We start from the raw sequence: 20,088 nt of genomic DNA on the forward strand, positions 1-20,088 counted from the left end.
TTATTCTACATTAGCTGGGATCATGGGAGGATTGAGATCTCACAAAACATCACAAGCAGAGGCGGATTTAGGGATAAGTGTTTGGTCATTGGAAAAGCATACGACTTCATCATGGATTTGTTGATGATGATTGGTAGACCATTAATAAAAGAAAATCATCCGGGTTTTTTTCATTTACGTTTGATTTAAATTTCCGATGAAAAGCTTTTTAAAATCTGTAACTGCAATTTTTACATATATGGAATGGAATGTATTAAAAAAATATCTTGAAACATGTGAAATATAATTATAAGTATAAAAATGTCTCTTTCATTTCAGAACGCATGGTGATAATCGAAATTAAATCCACGCTGTAACCTGCGAATTAATCTATAGATATGTTGAAGTAGTTATTGAAATTTCATTTTCAATTTCATAAGTCATAGAATATATTTGAATAGAGCAGCAGGGAATATTGAAGAAATATGATTTTATTTAATTTTCGTGGAAATATATGTATTAATGATTGAAAATATTAATAATGGTTTGAATCACTGGACTTGTAAGCTGCCATAGAGCATACTATAATCATATACTTTGAAATAGTCATAATATACAGTTTTAAAATTTTATAAGGGACTCGATACCAAATAAACTGCTTATCGAGTTTGATTTAAGAGCACAGCCATTTTGCCTCAAACATATTAGATAGGCAGGACCACTAACATTGGTATCATCAGTTGCAGGAATAAACCTTCCTAAGGTATCATTTGATGGACTCATTCATTTAAGTCGTTTTCAAAATCTTTGAATTGCTGATGGTTTTTTTCCTGTTACAGTAAGATTAAGAAAAAAAGAAAAACATAATTATATCAAACACTGTCATTTAAGGGCAATAACTCCTTTAAGAGGTCATCCAGTAATCTTGATGCGAACTAAACTTATTGTGAGTTATTGCTTATACTAGTATTTTACATATAATATGAGACAGTAACTCACATTGTACCATTATGTTCTATGTGACCAGCCTATGATGATCGTTACCAATTTGGGATTTAATTGAACATTTGATATCTGTTGAGCTTTTTTTGGAAAAAGAATACTAGTAGAAACGTTTATGGCACGCCGTTATTATATTTATTCAATTTCGAGATATCTTATTTAGTTAAATAAGATATCTTAATTATTAATAGAAATATCTTAATTATTAATAGAGATATCTTATAAACTAATAGAGATATCTTATATATTAAAAGAGATATCTTATATACAAATAGAGATATCTTATTAAAATGTTTATAAAGATATCTTATTAAATATATAAGATATCTTATTTAAAATATAAGATATCTCTATTAATTTATAAGATATCTTATTAAATATATAAGATATCTTTTATATAGTTAATAATAGAGATATCTTATTTACTTAATAAGATATCTTAAAAAATAAAAGAGATATCTTATAAAATAATAGAGATATCTTATTTACTTAATAAGATATCTCTAAAAATAATAGAGATATCTTATAAACTAATAGAGATATCTTATTTACTTAATAAGATATCTCTAAAAATACTAGAGATATCTTATAAACTAATAGAGATATCTTATTTACTTTCAAATTAAATAAGATATCTTATAAAAATTAAAGATATCTTAATACTTAATAAGATATCTTGTTAATTAATAGAGATATCTTATAAACTTATAGAGATATCTTATAAACTTATTAAGCTATCTTATAAACTAATAGAGATATCTTATAAAAATTAAAGATATCTTAATACTTAATCAGATATCTTGTTAAATAAATAACATATCTTTAAATTTGAATAAATATAAAAACGGCGTGCCATAAACGTTAGATAGAGAAAATTAACATCGTGATAGTATTCGTAAATATGTACATTGCATTCGTAAACGGTGCTCAACATACATATACATAAGTCAAAGTATACGATTTTTTGTGCTATTACAACGTTTCAAGAAGTGAAAACAAACATAACAGGAAACCTTATTATGTTCAAGCATCTCAGGAATTGTAAACACCTCCTGGATAAATCAAATTATCAGGGAAAACATATTCCATCAGAACAATATCATATCATTTCATTGTGCTATCAAGTCTCAGTCTCATTTCTGTGCTGACATGAATTATCATTAATGTGGTCATATTTATAAAAAAAACTTTTGAATTTTGGAAATACTTAGGCTTTTCTACCTCAGGAATAGATTAACTTAGCTGTTTTGGCAAAACTTTTAGGAACTTGGTCCTCAATGTTCTTCAACCTCGTACTTTATTTGGCCTTTATAAATTTTTGGATTCGAGCGTCACTAATGAGTCTTTTGTAGACGAAACGCGGGTCTGGCGTAATTACAAAATTTAATCCTGGTATCTATGATGAGTTTATTTTCACAATACTAGTATTGTAAAATAATAGAACTAGAACTGTACGTGTAATAAAAATTGTAAAAAAAAAAGATAGATCAACTTAATAGAATAAAACACTACAAAAGTAATGGACTGCACTGTCTATAATTGCCAATTTAAAATGAAACAATAGAAATAGTTCAACAGAATTATATTCAATTATTTTAGAGAAATATAGGTATAAGACGTAGAACTGTCTTTACACAATTGTCCATTTTAATGAAAACCTTACCTCGTAGAGTAAAGATTGCTGGTTTTATTAAAAGTTCAACGTATTTACCATTTATTTAAACATTAAAAACAATATTGTTTATGCAAACCAAGAGAAAAATTACACTTTACCGGGGGCAGATACACGATGGAATAGACTTAGTATTGAAAGGCCAAGAATTCACCAGGGAGACGTTTAGTATAATCAGAAAAAATATATTTGTCTCTGGTATAATGATTTCATTAAAATATTTCCATTCACAATTTTATTTCTTTATGTTAAGTAATTTTTTCTATAACATTGGTGGCTTTATACCAGACCAGAGCAAACATGTAACAGTTGAGGTCACAGACATCAAAGATGATATTCAGTATTTACTTTCAATACTACATATGAATGGATATGACATTTAGATATTGTGTTGTCTGGGTATAAAAAGTCATTACAATTGTATCTTGTAAAGAAGGTACACATAAACTAATAATATATAGCTTATAGACATTGATATTTGTATATTTCGCTAAAATGGTATAAAATAAACGCTAATAGATTTTGATGGGCGCTAAAACATTCCATTTATTTCGCTTTTAAAGATGTTCCATCAATTTGTTGACATGTCCCATCCAGTGAAATAGTTTTGGAACACAGTGACCGAAATCCTAAGTACTTGTCGAAATCGAAGTTCCCAATATGAGATAAATACGTGACATCATCGGAATGTTGGAACGACCTTCAATTGAGAAATTTTGGATGCCAAACCAATACCAAAAATACTTCCATTATTTTTTTCTTATTTTGTGGATGGTTGACAGTTATCAAAGGTACCAGGATTATAATTTAATACGTTGAGATTTTTTTCAACATCTAGTGGTTAATTAAACATACCAGCCTCCGGGTGCATGGCCTTTAGCTGTTTTCTGTTATTTGTTCAGGTACGGTACTTCACATCTGTAATTATCTCAATATATACATATAGATATTAAAGCTAAGAATTTTCTTATCCCAGGCATAGATTACCTTAGCCGTATTTGGCACAACTTTTTGTAATTTTGGATCCTCAATGCTCGTCAACTTTGTACTTGTTTGGCTTTATAAATATTTTGATATGAGCGTCACTGATGAGTCTTATGTAGACAAAACGCGAGTCTGGCATACTAAATTATAATCCTGGTACCTTTGATACATATTTACATCACTGGGTCGATGCCACTGCTGGTGGACGTTTCTTCACCATCCCATTCAGTTGTCAACACTATGGTGTTGACATGAATATCAATAATGTGGTCATTTTCTATAAATTTTCTGTTTACAAAACTTTATTCTAAACTGACAATATCCAAGATATCTTATATAAAAATAATTTAAATGATATCTCATATACTTTATAAGATATCTTATACACTTTAGAAGATATATTATAAATAAAATAAAAAATGGAAATGGGAAATGTGTCAAAGAGACAACAATTCGACCATAGAAAATACAACAGCAGAAGGTCACCAACAGGTCTTCAATGTAGCGAGAAATTCCCGAACCCGGAGGCGTCCTTCAGCTGACCCCTAAACAAATATATACTAGTTCAGATAATGAACGCCATACTAATTTCCAAATTGTACACAAGAAACTTAAATTAAAATAATACAAGACTAACAAAGGCCAGAGGCTCCTGACTTGGGACAGGCGCAAAAATGCAGCAGGGTTAAACATGTGTATGAGATCTCAACCCTCCCCTATACCTCTAGCCAAAGTAGAAAAGTAAACGCATAACAATACGCACATTGAGATATCTTATATAACATTAAAGATATCTCATATAACATTAAAGATATCTTATATAAAAATGAGATATCTTATAAAAATGAAATTATATAAGATATCTTATATATTAAAGGATATCATATAAGATATCTTATGTATTATAGGAGATATCTTGAAATTCGAATAAATAGTAAAACGGCCTGCCAACTCAATGCTCTTCAATTTTGTACTTGTTTGACTTTATAAATATTTTGAAATGAGCCTCACTGATGAGTCTTATGTAGACGAAACGTGCGTCTGGCGTACTAAATAATAATCCTGGTACCTTTGATAACTATTAACACCACTGGGTCGATGCCACTGCTGGTTGACATTCCGTCTCTGAGGGTATCACCAATCCAGTAGACAACACTTTGGTGTTGACATGCATATCAATTAAGTGGTCATTTTCTATAAATTTTCTGTTTACAAAACTTTGTTCTTAACTGACAATTAAGGTTGTCACAGGACCTTACTTTACAACAGAAGTTCAGAACAAATGACTTCAATTTTCCTATCATGATTTGTTCCTTCTTATGTAGCAACTATTTAGCAGCTCTTGCATATGAATAACTTATATACCTCCAAATTGATATAATATTCCAAGGCTTGTGCTTCCAATCAGAATTGTTTAAAAGAGATTTAGGGTGTATGTCAACTAGACACATAGCAACAAAATATCAAGAGGTCAATAATCTATCTTCAACAAAAGACAGGTTTCTTTACAATATTTCATGCTATAAATCATCCAGATTCTACAATTGTTTTGAATATAGGTCTGCTCTATGGTCGGGTGGTTGTCACTTTGACACATTCACCATTTCCTTTCTCAATTGTATTTATGATTTACAAAGAAGCTGTTGAAACAAGAATTCTAAATGGTAAAGTTGAGTTTTACACACTACTGTGGTTTTATTAAAGGTTAAAGAATATATGTGTCAAGGATACGTTCCATTTCTTATAGCAACGTCTTCCTCTATTCTTGAATAATGACATCACTGAATTTGATTTAACATTATTTTTTCACTATTTTTCAGCAATGCAACAGTGCCACAACACACTTGAATCAACCCTCTTGTTTTGGTTAAAGTACTCTTCAGTGTGGTTCTACTCTTGTTGTTTCTATTGATCACAGTCGTCTTAATATAAGCCATATGGCTTTTGGTTACTACCTACTTGCATATGAATACCTGAACATTAAAAGAAATATACTTTTTCCATCAAATCTTCAGTAGCTGTTAGAGCAGACAATATTTAGTAGAAAATGTATCATTACTTCTCAAATATGATGGGGGATCTCACCCGGTATGTATGTCTTATGCCATGATGGTTGTCCTTGTTGAATACTGTTAGTAAAATGTTGTTATTTACACTTTGACAGATGGTTGTCCCATTGGCATTTATACCACAGTCCTTTATTGTCATATATCAATTATTGTCATTCCATATATCCTCATTCTTATATATAAATATAGTGGTATTTCACATTCTTCGGAACACTTGATAGTTGATAGAGATGCTGACATGACTCTAGCTGAGTCTAGTCATACCATATAAGTTGTTGCTGTTGTTTAAGTGCAAGCAAGAGGGTTTAAACTAACATTCTTTAGAACTTCTTACACTTGCCCATAGTCTATAATAAACACCTGTAGTGATTGGTGAACATCCACCTATATTTTATATCAATCTTGCCACCAAAAATGTGGAAAAGATATCACAGAGGCAATTGAGTAAAAGAAAAAAAGACAATATCATTGCTTACATTGCCTCTGTCAATAGGAATATATGGACATACATACAGAATGACAAGGGTAACACTTAATGCCCACTTCACTGTGGGGGGGGGGGGGGGCAAGAAGCTGTAAAACAAATCTGATTGTATGAACATTGGAGAGAAAAAAAGACTGACAGAGGTAATGCTTAACTGAGTAATATTTAATGAATATTATGACATTTAATGTTAATTTAACTAGAAATCCATAACTTGTAAAAACAATATAAAATGCTGCCTTTATTCAATAAAACACATTTATAAAGAAACAAAGAGGATTTGCATTATAGTAGTTTGTTTGTTAAATTCTAATTATAACCCTATCACAGTTAGCAGGTCAAACTTTTGAGGAATAATGTTTATTTTTATTCTGGAAGAACCATAATACAGCAAACATCACTCCTACAGGTTTGTTTACTTTATCATCCATGACAAAGTCCATAGCTTCTGAAACAGGTATATCTACTACATCTATCATTTCTCCCTCCTCTTCTAGTCCTCCTCCTTTAGACACCCTCATGGCATCTGTCACTTCAGCAAAGTACATAGTTTGTAAAGATCCACTTGTTCCACAACCACCTCTGAAATAAAATAATGAAAAGCAAAATAAAAAATATACCAAACTCCTAAGGAAAATTTCAAAACAGAAAGTCCCTTATTTAAAAAATGGCAAAATCAAAAGTTAAACAACTTCATGGTTTTAAATAAAAAGAAAGGTAACCAATCATTGAAGGGACCTACAAATGGGGTGCATAGACAGGTAAAATTTAATGGTACCCCTTCCCACAACCTAAATGGAAGGGTTGCAACTTCCAATTGTAAAGTTGACACTGACATTTTAACTGTCCTTTTTAATACCACTTGGTCTTTTTGATAATTCCATATGTTCTATTTATTCAGTATCTCAATCTTTTAGTTGCTAATGTACATATGTCCTGCCAACTGACACTTGTATCATGTGTTAACATTGAACTTGTTTTTAAAATATATGAATGAACACTAACCTACAAGAACATATTCTTTCAAGTCTATCAAGGGGTACTTTGTACCCACACTCCTCCAATACCTCTGCCTGAGCTATTTGTTCTAAACTGGTATCTTTATCAATGATACCCGCACAAAGTTCATAGGTTAATCCTAAATTAGGTGGATTTTCATCATGTTTAATAACTCGTTGTCCCTCCACTTCTGACACTTTGGAACTGCACAGGTATACAGCTGAAAAAGATACAAAAGAAGATATATAAAAAACCTTCATAGCAAATATCTAGCATTGCATGAAACAGAGTTTTAAAATTTTGAAAATTTTGCACTTCACAGGTATACAACTAATGATAATTCTTAATTATAAATATAATCAAATTTTTTTAATCTATAGATAGTGAAGACTAATGAAAGTTAACCCACTGTAAAAATATTTCTATGAAATTTTTTAAAACTTCCTCAGAAAAATGCTCGAGCCACTTGACTTTCATAGCTCGTAATTGACGTTTTTTCACAATATTTGAATAAAGTAGTTAAAGATTATTCGCTTCTCAAAGTGTAAGACATAATAAACATCATATGCTAGCACCATTTTACCGAAATACGGATTTTATTAAGTTCTGAACATTTCAACATTTCTTCGTTTATTTTTATCAAAACCGGTTTTAAACAAATCACAAGTATGTGTTTAGATCCGACTAAATACCTTTTTTCCAATATGGTCAGGTAAATTTGCTACATAACAACTTTACAGATTAAATCAATGCATATCTTTATTTAAAAAAAGGCTTAAACTTCTGTAAAAATCTTCATTTGAGTCATTTGAAAAGTCTCCTTCAATAATGCCAAAATTAACATTTCATTAAATTTCAAGATAGTCAGCTTTAAAATCCCCAAAATATTTTAAAACAAACACTTCTATATATTGTACAATGGGAGACAACTCAGTAGCATTACAACACCTCTAAAAGTATTTGAAATTTGAAATTTAGGCACCATTTCTACAGAAATTATTTTAATATTTTAAGACTAACACAAAATCAAATTATTTCAATGTATAAAACTTATAACTTGTTAAATTTGAATATGCCCCCTAAACTGTTTTTTTTTTTAAATCAATTTCTAGTTAATTTCATGATGCTTACAATTTAAAAAAAACCACTGACAGATACATTGTATATTGATATGTAAAAAGAAAAATCTGCATATTATGTTTAACCAATGGTACATATAAGTTAGAAAAATAATTGTCTGAAATATTAGATTGAAGAAAAAAATTGATTAAAAGAGGAGACATTCATGTTTCAAGTTTGCAAGAAATTCCTGTTCAAATTTTCTCAAAACAAACTTTACAGATTAAATCAATGCATATCTTTATTTCTCAAAAGGCCTCAAGTCTCCTTCAATAATGCCAATATGAACCTTTCATTAAATTTCCTTAATATACTCAGCTATAAAAGCCCTAATTTTTATAAAACAAACACTAAATGCTATTGTACAATGGGAGATAACTCAGTAATCTCTAAGTCAATGCATTAAAAATTATGAATAACCTCCATAAAAAAAATAGTTCAAAATTAAATAAATGATAAATTTCAATACATATTAAACACCTTTGTTTGGAGTTGTATAGGTTCTGGAAAATTTTGTCCACTTGAAAGTATGGTTAAGAAGAAAAATCATATCATTATCTACTTTTTGTGTCTGAGATTCTTTATAATCAAATTTTATTTAAATGTGATTTTAAAAATGTACTCTAGAAAAATCTTACCAGGTCTGAACTGTTTAACAAACACCAAGACATGTCTTGTTACATTGTAGATGAGAATCACAACACTGGAAAAGAAATCATTTAACTGCTTTATAACATGAACAACTATCCTGTTAACTTGTCACGGCCAACTAGCATACCAAACATATCAAACGTTCAACGTGAAAAATTTCATTTCTTCATTGTAATGATATTTATTAAAACATATTTGACTTAGAAATTGTTTAAATTCTGATAATGGTGAAAAAATGCAGCAATATTTTTGAAAAAATAAGCAAAATTTGTCAAAAATATCAAGATCACAGGTTGATTTAGACAAAATAAGATGTCATCCAAAGCCTGTCCCTTGATACAACAAGTCAACATAATGTTGAAATATAAACAATTACAGAATAAAGTATATTCAAATGTCTGATACTAATTGTACTGTATTTATTTTTCAATTTAATGTAAATTGTGCAGAGTATATGTTTACAGGTTTTCTTGAAATAAAACGAAAAGCTATTGTAATCATCCCTACCTATCATGAACTTTCATTGCATCCCAAATCTTTTTTATTCCATTCTAAACAAATATAAACAAAATATTGTTACTTATCTTATATATTTTAGATATGACAAGATATATACATGCATTTAAGATGTATTCTGAAAGAATTTAAGTATAATTTATCCATTTGTTATCTGTCATAGACCCACACTGCATTTATGTTTAAAGATGCAATTCTTAACATGTTCTCAAAAGCCTGTATTGCTTACCTTGGACCACAAATATATAATAATGACCCACAATACTTTACAAATAAAGTGGAGTTCATGTCATTTCAAAGTGCCTTAAATAATATTTAACTGAACCATGTAGAGAACACAATTTTTTCTAAGGAGTAAAAAACCAAGTAGGATGCTAGGCAACATTGATTTGAGTTTAGGAATAGTTTTTCTTTCTTTAATCTGATAACAAATGAACACAACTGACCAATAAAGTCAGCAATTAAATGAATAATTTTGATTTGTTTTTCACACTTCTAAACATATACAAGTAGCAAATGAAGGAGTACAGTAACTTACTCTTCATGGTCCCATATCAAATCTACTGTCTTTTTCTTTAAATTCTACCAAATATAATATAATATTATTTGAGAACCTTTCTTCATCATATTAATTTATGTAAACTTACTAAAATTTTGGTAGATTCAAATGCAATACAATTTTGATAAAAAGTTCTGTTGCAAACATTATAACTACTTGTATCTCGCTATTACAAGACTCTTGTTGTTCCAATGATTTTTTCCAGGAGATTTTAGAATTAAGGCTTTCTTCAGAAAAAACAAGCATGTTTGGACAAAAAGTGAGGACACTCAAGCTGGTTTGATACAAATAAATGTTATCTAATTATGGTTTAATCACTTTAATGGAATAAATCTGTATTTAGAATATATACAGCATGTTCAGAAAATTAATCATCAATTTTTAATCTATGTTATATAAGAAGCATGACTTGTACTAACTAATATGACTAAAATTGATTTTGTTTTTAATGAATTAGTATGTATTCCTTTACAGTTATGCATACTTATAGTTGGACTACTTCCTATCCATATTTATATTTTGGCTTTGTACAAGGTCTTGCTATTCTTTGGAAGTTTATTTCTTGTTTACACTTAATCCCTTTGAGTTGTATCAAATAATAAATATCCAAGTGTTAAAAAACATGATTTATAATTTTCATCGTAATGAGAAGTGATGAGCTTTGAAAAAAAACCTAATCTATATTTCTCCAATCAATTAGATATCTTGGTATAGACATCACAAGTAACCTATACTGGGGAAAACTCATGAAAGAAAACACAGAACACTGAGATTATTAATGTGTCACTCCCAAGTAAAATTACAAGCATACAAATACTTATAGGACCTGTCCTTGAATATTCAAGTGGTGTCTGGGATCCTTATCAAATGTATCTCCAGGAAAATTATAAAATGTTCCAAAAAGATCGGCCTGCTTTATTTCATTAATTTATCGAGATTGTGAACCCTGACATGCCTGATCAATGATGACATTGTGAAACAGCTAAATTAATCATCCTGAAAAGATAGAAGATCACAGAGTAGGCTCATACTTCTGCACAAAGTACTAAACAATAAGACTAATAAACATGTACTAACAGAGCAATTGGACAAATCACCAAATCCATGCAAAAACATCTTTTCCTAAGACTGCAGACAAGATCAGACTCACTTAAAATTAGCTTCATCCTGAATACCATTTAGGACAAAATTGAATCAGCAGGACAGACTAAGTAAGATAATTTCAGATTATTGTTCAGGAGGAAAGTATTTGGACTTATCTCTATATATATGGGGGGATAGGGTGGGTTGGTGGGGGCAGGACATTTTTTGGGACGTCAGAATCGGGTGTTTTTATGTATGTTTTTTTGATTTTTAGGATGTCGGGATTTAATTCTTTTTTAAATTCAGGACCTCTGGATTTTATGTTTTTAAGTCCGGGATTTTGAGATCAGGACCCCTCGGACCCACCCCCTCATATGTGTGACTGACTTGAACATTGTAATAATGTCCATTTATAACATGTCACCATGCTGTGTTGAAGATGAAATCCATTTTTAACCAACTGTGAAAATTTTAAATCAGATAGAGATGCTCTCTTTGACTTTGTTTGCCAAAGAATCCCAAATTTTTCTATACTTGATAATCAGCATAAATTTATTTATTTATTAAACTGTGAAGACAATCAGGTCCTTAATGCTGTTGGTTTATTATCAAAGGGAAAACGAGTTAGTAATTGTATTGTTACTGTGTATGTAAAAAATGTTTGTATCTATGTATCTATGCAAATCAATATTCTTTTTTCTTATTCATGTATGCTCTGTATGCCCCTTGTGGGCCCTTAATTGGAAATAAAATATGTTCTGTTCTGTTCTATCATATCAAGATCAGATCAAATATGCATAAATATAAATGAATGGGAATTTCAAAAATAAGTATTGCAGGTAAGTGTAAGATTGTAAGAGGAAATCAGTTTTAAACAGTTAAAATGTCTATAGATAAATTAATTATAATGTTTGCAATTTTCTTTTCACAATTTAATGAATTTTTGACTGATGTCATTATTACCTGCTGATATGTCAGTCTTAGTGGTTTGATATAAGTTGATTTTTCGCAATCAGCAATAGTGACATCTGATATTTTATCCATATTATTTCAAAGTTTTGCTTATATAATAAGTGCTGAGAACAGTGGTCTACTTTCAGTTTCCCAGTGCATATGTACTTTATCATGATCAGTTCAATGTTTGTCGAGTACCGAGTTTACGTGAAAATTCCAAGCGTCTCAATTACCTAGTTTCGTTGTAACGATATCCTGTCAAAATAATGGGAAAATGGCGTTGAAATTACCTTTACAAGCACCAGAATTTTGTCAAAATACACTGTTAAAGGTATGTATTGCTGTTTAAAAAGTCATAATTTATTCATTCAATATTCTTGTTAATCTATATATCGTTTCAAAGTATATGTTTTTCCGAGATTTGCGCAGTTGGCACACAAACAAGATACCTTGTATAATTTTGTTATTTCTTTTTTATCTGTCAATATATGTGTACTGTGCTAGAGAAGAATTAACAGTAAAAGCCTTGAACGCTTAAGCCTCAAATATTGGTCTTAAAAGGCTAGCAAAGTACTTTGCTGTAGGCACTTAAACAAACCATTTTTTCATGCTGTGCACATATATTCAGATTGTACACATGGGTTCAACATATGCTATGAAATGTATGCAACAGAGCTGAAATAATATATTTATCAATGATTATATTTGGATTTTTATTGCAAAGGACAAATTTGTTTTGTACTGTTTGGAACATTTTTGATTCTTCAATCCAAATAAACACATCACCGCACATGCCATCTGGCCATACAAATTGTCAATCATGCAAAACATGTTAATAAAATTTTGGTTGAGCATGCATCTAACAGTCAGTTTAAGTAACTCCAACGAGCTAATGTTTAACTATATTGAATATTGCATAATTTTTTTCCCCACACACAACAATGCACAATGCATTGGGGAGGATAGGAATAACGAACAACCATCTGTCTAATCTTGTTAGCGCTCACACGTGTACAATTCTTGCTAAATATATTTGTAATATATATCATAGGTTTATATCAGTAATGTTTTGGTCAAGTTCAAAAACCAGTGCCAATCAATAGGCAACTTTCAAATTCAATGCATTTCCGTCATAAACTCTGGTTTTAGTGAATATCATTCGTGCATTATGGGGCATCATTATGACTTCCGTTCCAATGTTGAGTGAGTGGTTAAAATACTCTAAAACAATATTGCAAAAATTATTCGGCAAATTAAGTTCTTATAATTGACAATCAGCACTGCTGTCATTAGGCATGTTAGGGAATTGTGATAAAGTACTTACAAAACAAACATTATTTTTAGTTTATCATGCACAATGACGATCTCAGATCTCTAAGATGCTTGATGAACGTTAATAGTGGACGGACGCAGGTGATCCCCTCTGTCTGGTAAATGAAGTCATAAAGGCATGCATAATTGACAAGTATTTTCTGGTGAAGGATGAACTCGAAAGTGGTCTATTGTTTTTAAAAATGAGTTAAACATTAGTTTTAATATTGAAAATTGCATGGCAGTTGCTCTTTTAAAGCCTGTATTTCTCTCAGATATTTAAAATAAATTATTTTAAGTTATTGCCCTTAGGCATGTTAGATATGCACAATGCAGGGGACAATGGAGCTCTGTTCTAACATACTATCTTTGATTTTTTTTTAATTTGATTTGACAGTCAAATCTTGTTGGATTAAGACATGTAAGATATATACATGTATTGCATTTTTGTCCCACAGGGAATGTAAAAATTTATCTTTGTTCATGTATACAACATGATTGTAAAATGCAAATGTTTGTCTGACTTTGACCTTATTTTCATTAATCATTTATTTCTAATTCACAGATACTGTAAGTTATACATGTACATACATGTATGTAGGTCAACTGCATGAGGTCTTAAAAATATAAGGTTTTAATATCTATCTGATAGAGGTGATCTGTTCATGACCTCATTTTCATGGTTTGTTAGTCTACCTTATATTTTCATTAATTAATATGTCATGTATGTTTCTCAGATATTTGTAATATCAGGTGAACTATGAATCTTAAATATCTTATTGTAATTTATATAAGACAGTCATACTATAATCATAGAATAAGCCATTGAATATCATTTAGAGTAAGACATATTAAATTTTATTTCAGGAATGGAACCGGCAGTGCAGATCAGGAAATCTACTTTCAGCTCTACAGAAACACTGGAAAACATTTGCTTTAGTTGTCTTTGCCAATAATTATGAGTCCAGCAAGGAAGATAGACTGGCAGAGAAATTTCTCTTGCGGCCTATGGAACATTTCTTGTGTAATGGTGACCCTGAAACAATCCTCAAGTCTTTAAAGGAAAAGGATCAACCATCTCAACTCTGTGGCAAAGTATTTAAAAATGGTGAACCAACCTACTCATGCAGGTATATATTAATGATATAGACAGAGTCTGCTTATAAGATATTAAATAATGAAGTTATACGGTTTAAAAAGACACCCTTGTACAATTGTAAATTTCGAAAAAGTTTCATCATAATATTAGTTCTGACATTGATTACTACATTTTCCTGTCAGATAAGCAATCATTAGCCAACATCATCTTGACTAATTGAAATGGTAATTCAGGGGGCCCTTTAGATAATCATACAATATTGCAGTGACGTCACAGTTTTATAAACTTAAAAGCATTAGCAAAAACAAATTCTTGATGTCGATAAATAGATATGATGTTAATGAAATAACTGAAATTATTTCTGCACATTCTGTTTCATAATCTAAATTTAAGACACCATTTCAGTCATTGGTCTTTCTGATTAGGGCTTAAGTGGCAAATATAAGTGTTTACAGATCCTTGCATTCATGTCGTGTATGGTATATTTACAGGGACTGTGCCAATGATAATACATGTGTATTGTGTATTGACTGTTTCCAAAAAAGTGCTCACAAGAAACATAGATATAAGGTAAGAAATTTGTATAGACTCCATGATGACTAAACATATAACAAACTGAAGAAAAATGGGAACTCAGCCGAATCAAATGTTAAAAGTTTACAAAACAAGAAAGTTTAAAAATTCAAATCCAGAAAATAGATATTTTTATGAATATTGGTGTAAAATAGTTGATACTTACATATTTTGTATACAAAATGTAAGATTCAGGAAATTTGGTTGACCTTGTATAAGACTATAATGTTTCTGTCTTTAAACTTTTGATTGTTCAATTTTGGTGCTTTTAATACATAGGATTTATAAGTTATATTACGACTCACTTGGGATTTTTTTGCAAATTTGAAAAACAACTGTAATAAATCACTAAATCAATTGAATGATAGTCAAATGCAGAGTCACAATGTGACATTATATTTAATCAATTATCAAGTGACATAGCATCAGAGCTAGGATTGCTACTGTTTTGTTTTTGTTTTTGTTTGTTTGTTAGTTTTTTTTTTACTTTGAATACATATTAAAACTAACTGAAACTTTATCTAAATGTAGTAATACTTATATGGTGTTGAAAGTGTTTAATCATGTATATTTTTGAGAAATATATTGTAAAACAGTTTCATGTTCAATTACAGATTCGTGTGGTAAGAACTAAGAATCTTTTTCTTCAAATTTTACTTCAAGCTCATTTATATAAAAAAATGTTTGATTGTCTCAAATTGCTTTGTGCAGCAATTTAATTTGTAAGCTGTTATAGGTTTTGAATAAAATTGCATATCATGGTTTTTTTTTTACGTCAAATACGCTGACCCAACCTTTGTGTCATTTTGGTCTTTTTGTGTATAGTTGTCTCATTGGCAATCATAACACATCTTCTTTTTTATATTAAAAACTAACTGCATGTATCAGCAACGTCATAATATGTACATGATGAATGAACTGACATTGACAAGTTTTGACCTGAACTTATCAAGTCTTCTCCCGGTTTGCTGGTAAAACAAAGAAAAAAACCTGTTTCTATTATGTGAATTATTTTCTTGTTGTCTGTATATTTATATGGTAACAAATCAACTGCTGGACACAATATGAAGACTTTTTGAACTTTTTCGCTGTTCACACTCGACAATAAGCTTCATATTGTGACTTCACTTGTACAATGTACATGTAGCTAATATTTTACAATATCAATATGCAAACAACCTGATAATTGTTACTCAGTTAAACAATGCCCAATCTCTTTGTGAGGTATGAACATGATTTACAATTCCATCATAAGAATACATTTTAAAGCTTTATTCTAATAAATGCTTCTTCACACTAACTTTATGATTACTTTCTTACAGTAGCTCAATTTTTTGTTATTGTAAATTCTTATAAATAGATAAAATACTTTTTAGTTTCTTTCATTTTCTTATCAAATGAATAGTATAATTTATAAATTTAATATCCAATAAATAGCTTATAAGACAGTTAAAATTTCTATATGATATGCACAAAAACAAGTCTGATTTTCATGGTTGTAACTTTATATCAACTACTTGGATCAAAGGTAGAATATTTAGTTTACCTATTTGAACAATCATTTGTACAACCTCAACTTAAAGTTTGCTATTATTTCATTGTAAGCACAAGGTGTTAAAATCACTGACTGGTGTTATGTTAATCACTTTAAAACAGGGCAGTTGCTGGTGATTTGGAATAAAATACTGTTTTGATGTCATATAATACCTGTAGTGATCCATGCTCTGTGTGCTTTTGTCACAAGATAAAATTATGAGGTAGGTTACAAATTGTCAACACATACAATACATACATGTAACTTTGAAAATATTTGATGTTTATTTTGACAGATGAGTACATCCGGAGGAGGAGGATACTGTGATTGTGGTGATGTAGAGGCATGGAAGAGTGATCCTTACTGTGAAATACATGATGCTAAAACAAAACCAATGTCGGATCAGGTTGGTTCTTCTTCTTACTCATGTTACTTTTATATTGCCACGGATGTATCATCCTTCAAATTTTCTCTCTCTTTGACAAAGTAAAAAACTTACTAAGGTGGGCTGTTTCAGCAAAGGTGTCAACAATGTATTATTTTGTGTGATTATGTAATTATAAAGGGAACCATTTAATATGATGTCAATGGTATTGGGTATTTCATGTATAAGCACTGTTATTTGTAATTTACAAAAGGTTATTTGACCCTACTCCTTCAGTCATGGTAATGTCTTTGAAATTTTTAGTATGAATCTTTACATGCATGTAAAAGTAAAATTCCTGACGTTATTGACTCCACCAAAATGGAAGTAAAAAGTTTATAAGACTGTATTGAAATTTATTTTAAATTAAACATTTCTATCTCATTTATTTTACATAGAATCCTATTGAAGTTTTACCAGAAGATTTGACTGACAGAGCTAGTGCATTATTCATGGCAACTTTACATTATGTAGTGCAAATGTTAACTTGGGAGCAGTGTGATTGTCTGCCATCAGAAATACAACCTGAGGGAGAGTTAGATGATTCATATATCACAATGCTCTTTAATGATGAACTTCATACATATGAACAGGTGAGTGGGTTCAGATAATGTAAAATTACACTCTGCAAATGTCAGATTAAGCATGAACTTATAGTTGTTTTTTTCCTTGCCAGATTCAGAATAATTTTTTTTCTAATGAGTTTATTCTGTGTAATGTCAGTATGAAGATGTGTAGGAAATCCTAGACATTTATGTTTTATACATCCATCTATTTGGAACCATTTTCTTTTTTGTCACCTCTTTCTCCAAAACAATTTATTTTTCTTCACTTTCAATTTCTTTGTGACTTTTTTTCTTACATTCGTATTAACACAACTGTGTAGGAATTTTATCACTAACAAAATAACAGTTGTACATTGAGTGGATTGTTTTTATTGCAGGTGATTAACACTTTACAGAGAGCAGTAGAATGTACTCAGGAAGAGGCTGTTGAGCATGCTACCATTGTTGACAGAGAAGTAAGCAAAATTTTCATCTTCAGAAAAAAAACATTGGTTCAGTTTTTATTATGGTTTGTGAAAATGTATTAATCTGGAATGTTTTACAAATACTTTATGTAGAAAAACAAGTTTTGCTGAGTCTTTTTTCCTTACTGAGTATTTTTTTTTATAAAAAATGTAAGGAAAACAGAAGCTGTTATTCATTCATATATTTTATTGTAACTTATTCAACATCAAATAGTCATTATTTAGGTAAAAGTCATTCTATAAGATGATTTCAGTTAATAAATCAAAGAGGAATGGGTATGGTTTGTATCAACATGAGACAACAGTTTCATGAAAAACTGGACAAAATCCATACAGCAAATAATTCTAAGCAACATCTGCTTCACTGTCACCAATAAGTTTTTTACAGAAGGATTACAGCTGTTATCCTAATGCTAGGAGGTTAAAGGTTTAGTTTGCTGCTTACTTTGTTATTTAGATTGACATTTGAAAACAATATACTATAGATGGATATAAACTTGTATACATTATATTTAAATTTAATTGGACATAATGAAATAATCAAATTTACCTATATACAGGTTTAACTCTGCTTTCTATATTGTTTGCAGGTGTCAATTTTTATTACAATGCTTGTGCAAACTGCAGTACAAACAAAGCAAGCAAGCAAATCAAACCTTTAGGAAAACAGCTGTAAAATAGCATCCAATATCCACTTGTTAAGTGCATTTAATTATGCATTGTTCAATATATTGTTTTCGTCTAGTTATGACCATGATATATCTATGCTTTACATCAGAATTTTGTCTGTCTCTTTTAATATCATTTCTTGTTAATAGATTATTATTTAATGTAAATGTTTCATTGCAGGGAAGAAGTAGTGTAAGAGATGGTACATTTTCCTTTTGTGAAAAGGCTCGTCATATCATTGAGGTAAGAAAATAAAAAATACTTTTCCTTCCATATAACATATAACTTTAAAACAAACAATATAACAGCTATGTCACCAAAGTTTAGATTAGTACTTAAATATTTGTAAGTTGTACTAAAAGTAAAAGTCTGGGTCCAAAAACATTTAAATAAGTATAATTGGGATGTTGTCTCTTTGACATATTTTCCATTTCCATTCTCTAATTTATAAAAAAAAAACACCATTAAAACAGGTGTTAATATAATTGATTATATATTGCAGCACTCAACATCTAGACATGGAAGTAAGCCATTGAAGGTACAGATTATGCATACAATAGTGGTAGCCCATCAGAAGTTTGCTCTCAAGCTAGTGACATGGCTTCAGGACATCATAGGAAAATCAGGTTGGTTCATAGGTTTCACAGGGTTAGGTTAAGATTTGTACTTGATAAAATGTTTATTGAAGAAACTTTTCTTTTGAAATTTTAACTGAAGGATCTTCTGTTTTGTATTAATCATAATAAAATACAACAGAAACCAACACAAGAATCTAATCCAAACTTATCCGGGAAAATTAATGCCATAGTTTCTTGAATTTTGTTTAATTTTCCTGAAATTATATTTATTTCTTTGGTCAAGAGATTTATTGAACAAATACTAATTTATAAAGCAGGTATATTTATAGTTTCAAAGTATGATCCTTCACAGTGCATAATAATTCTCAGATTTTTGACAAAAACACATATCAGTATAAACTTTTGTAAATCTTACCACTCTTTAGAAAAAAAAATACAGTACCATGAGGAACCAGACAAGATTATCATTACAAGCCATTTTAGTTTTTAAACGTATCAATTTTATTTCAGATGGATTGAGAAGACTGTTTTGTACACTAAGCACTCAGCCTTATGAGAATGGAGAATCCTTGATAGAAAAACTGATACTGTCAGATACTCAAATGTGGAAAAGTGAGATTTGTCATACATTTATACCTTGACTAAAGTATTTTCACTCTACCAATTCTTCAGATTTAGAGTTATTCAGTTCATTTATTACCATTCTATGCTATATCCAGGATATGTACACTTAATTGTACAATACTAAATAAAATAATACAGTTAAAAGTGTCTCGCTTGTGACAAAGTCTTAGGTTGT

General features: G+C 29.9%; 2 protein-coding genes across 5 annotated transcripts in view; one reads left to right on the plus strand and one right to left on the minus strand.

The window, feature by feature from the left end:
• Positions 1–6,411: 6,411 nt before the first annotated feature.
• Positions 6,412–12,244, minus strand: LOC134711687 (uridine diphosphate glucose pyrophosphatase NUDT14-like). 3 transcript variants are annotated; one of them, XM_063572458.1, is made up of 6 exons: positions 12,081–12,122; positions 10,014–10,057; positions 9,467–9,510; positions 8,947–9,011; positions 7,196–7,409; positions 6,412–6,772 (listed from the first exon to the last, which is right to left on the minus strand). In XM_063572458.1, the coding sequence occupies exons 3-6, from the start codon at positions 9,481–9,483 to the stop codon at positions 6,529–6,531; spliced, it is 540 nt and encodes a 179-aa protein (XP_063428528.1). In that variant the 5' UTR covers positions 9,484–9,510; positions 10,014–10,057; positions 12,081–12,122; the 3' UTR covers positions 6,412–6,528. The 3 variants fall into 3 exon arrangements, with proteins under 3 accessions (XP_063428528.1, XP_063428527.1, XP_063428526.1); XM_063572457.1 differs by lacking the exon at positions 9,467–9,510 and having other exon boundaries at positions 12,081–12,244; XM_063572456.1 differs by lacking the exon at positions 10,014–10,057 and having other exon boundaries at positions 12,081–12,242.
• Positions 12,245–12,265: 21 nt separating this feature from the next.
• LOC134711686 (E3 ubiquitin-protein ligase UBR2-like) overlaps positions 12,266–20,088 on the plus strand; it is a 41,865-nt gene continuing 34,042 nt past the window's right edge. For both annotated transcript variants that reach the window (XM_063572455.1, XM_063572453.1), the window contains exons 1-9: positions 12,266–12,402; positions 14,250–14,512; positions 14,973–15,051; positions 16,884–16,994; positions 17,411–17,605; positions 17,956–18,033; positions 18,892–18,954; positions 19,214–19,337; positions 19,800–19,901. In XM_063572455.1, coding sequence (XP_063428525.1) covers positions 12,346–12,402; positions 14,250–14,512; positions 14,973–15,051; positions 16,884–16,994; positions 17,411–17,605; positions 17,956–18,033; positions 18,892–18,954; positions 19,214–19,337; positions 19,800–19,901 — 1,072 coding nt within the window. In that variant the 5' untranslated portion in view covers positions 12,266–12,345. The remainder of the gene's footprint in view (positions 12,403–14,249; positions 14,513–14,972; positions 15,052–16,883; positions 16,995–17,410; positions 17,606–17,955; positions 18,034–18,891; positions 18,955–19,213; positions 19,338–19,799; positions 19,902–20,088) is intronic.

This window comes from Mytilus trossulus, chromosome 3 (genome assembly GCF_036588685.1).
Source record: "Mytilus trossulus isolate FHL-02 chromosome 3, PNRI_Mtr1.1.1.hap1, whole genome shotgun sequence".
Lineage (NCBI taxonomy): Eukaryota > Metazoa > Mollusca > Bivalvia > Mytilida > Mytilidae > Mytilus > Mytilus trossulus.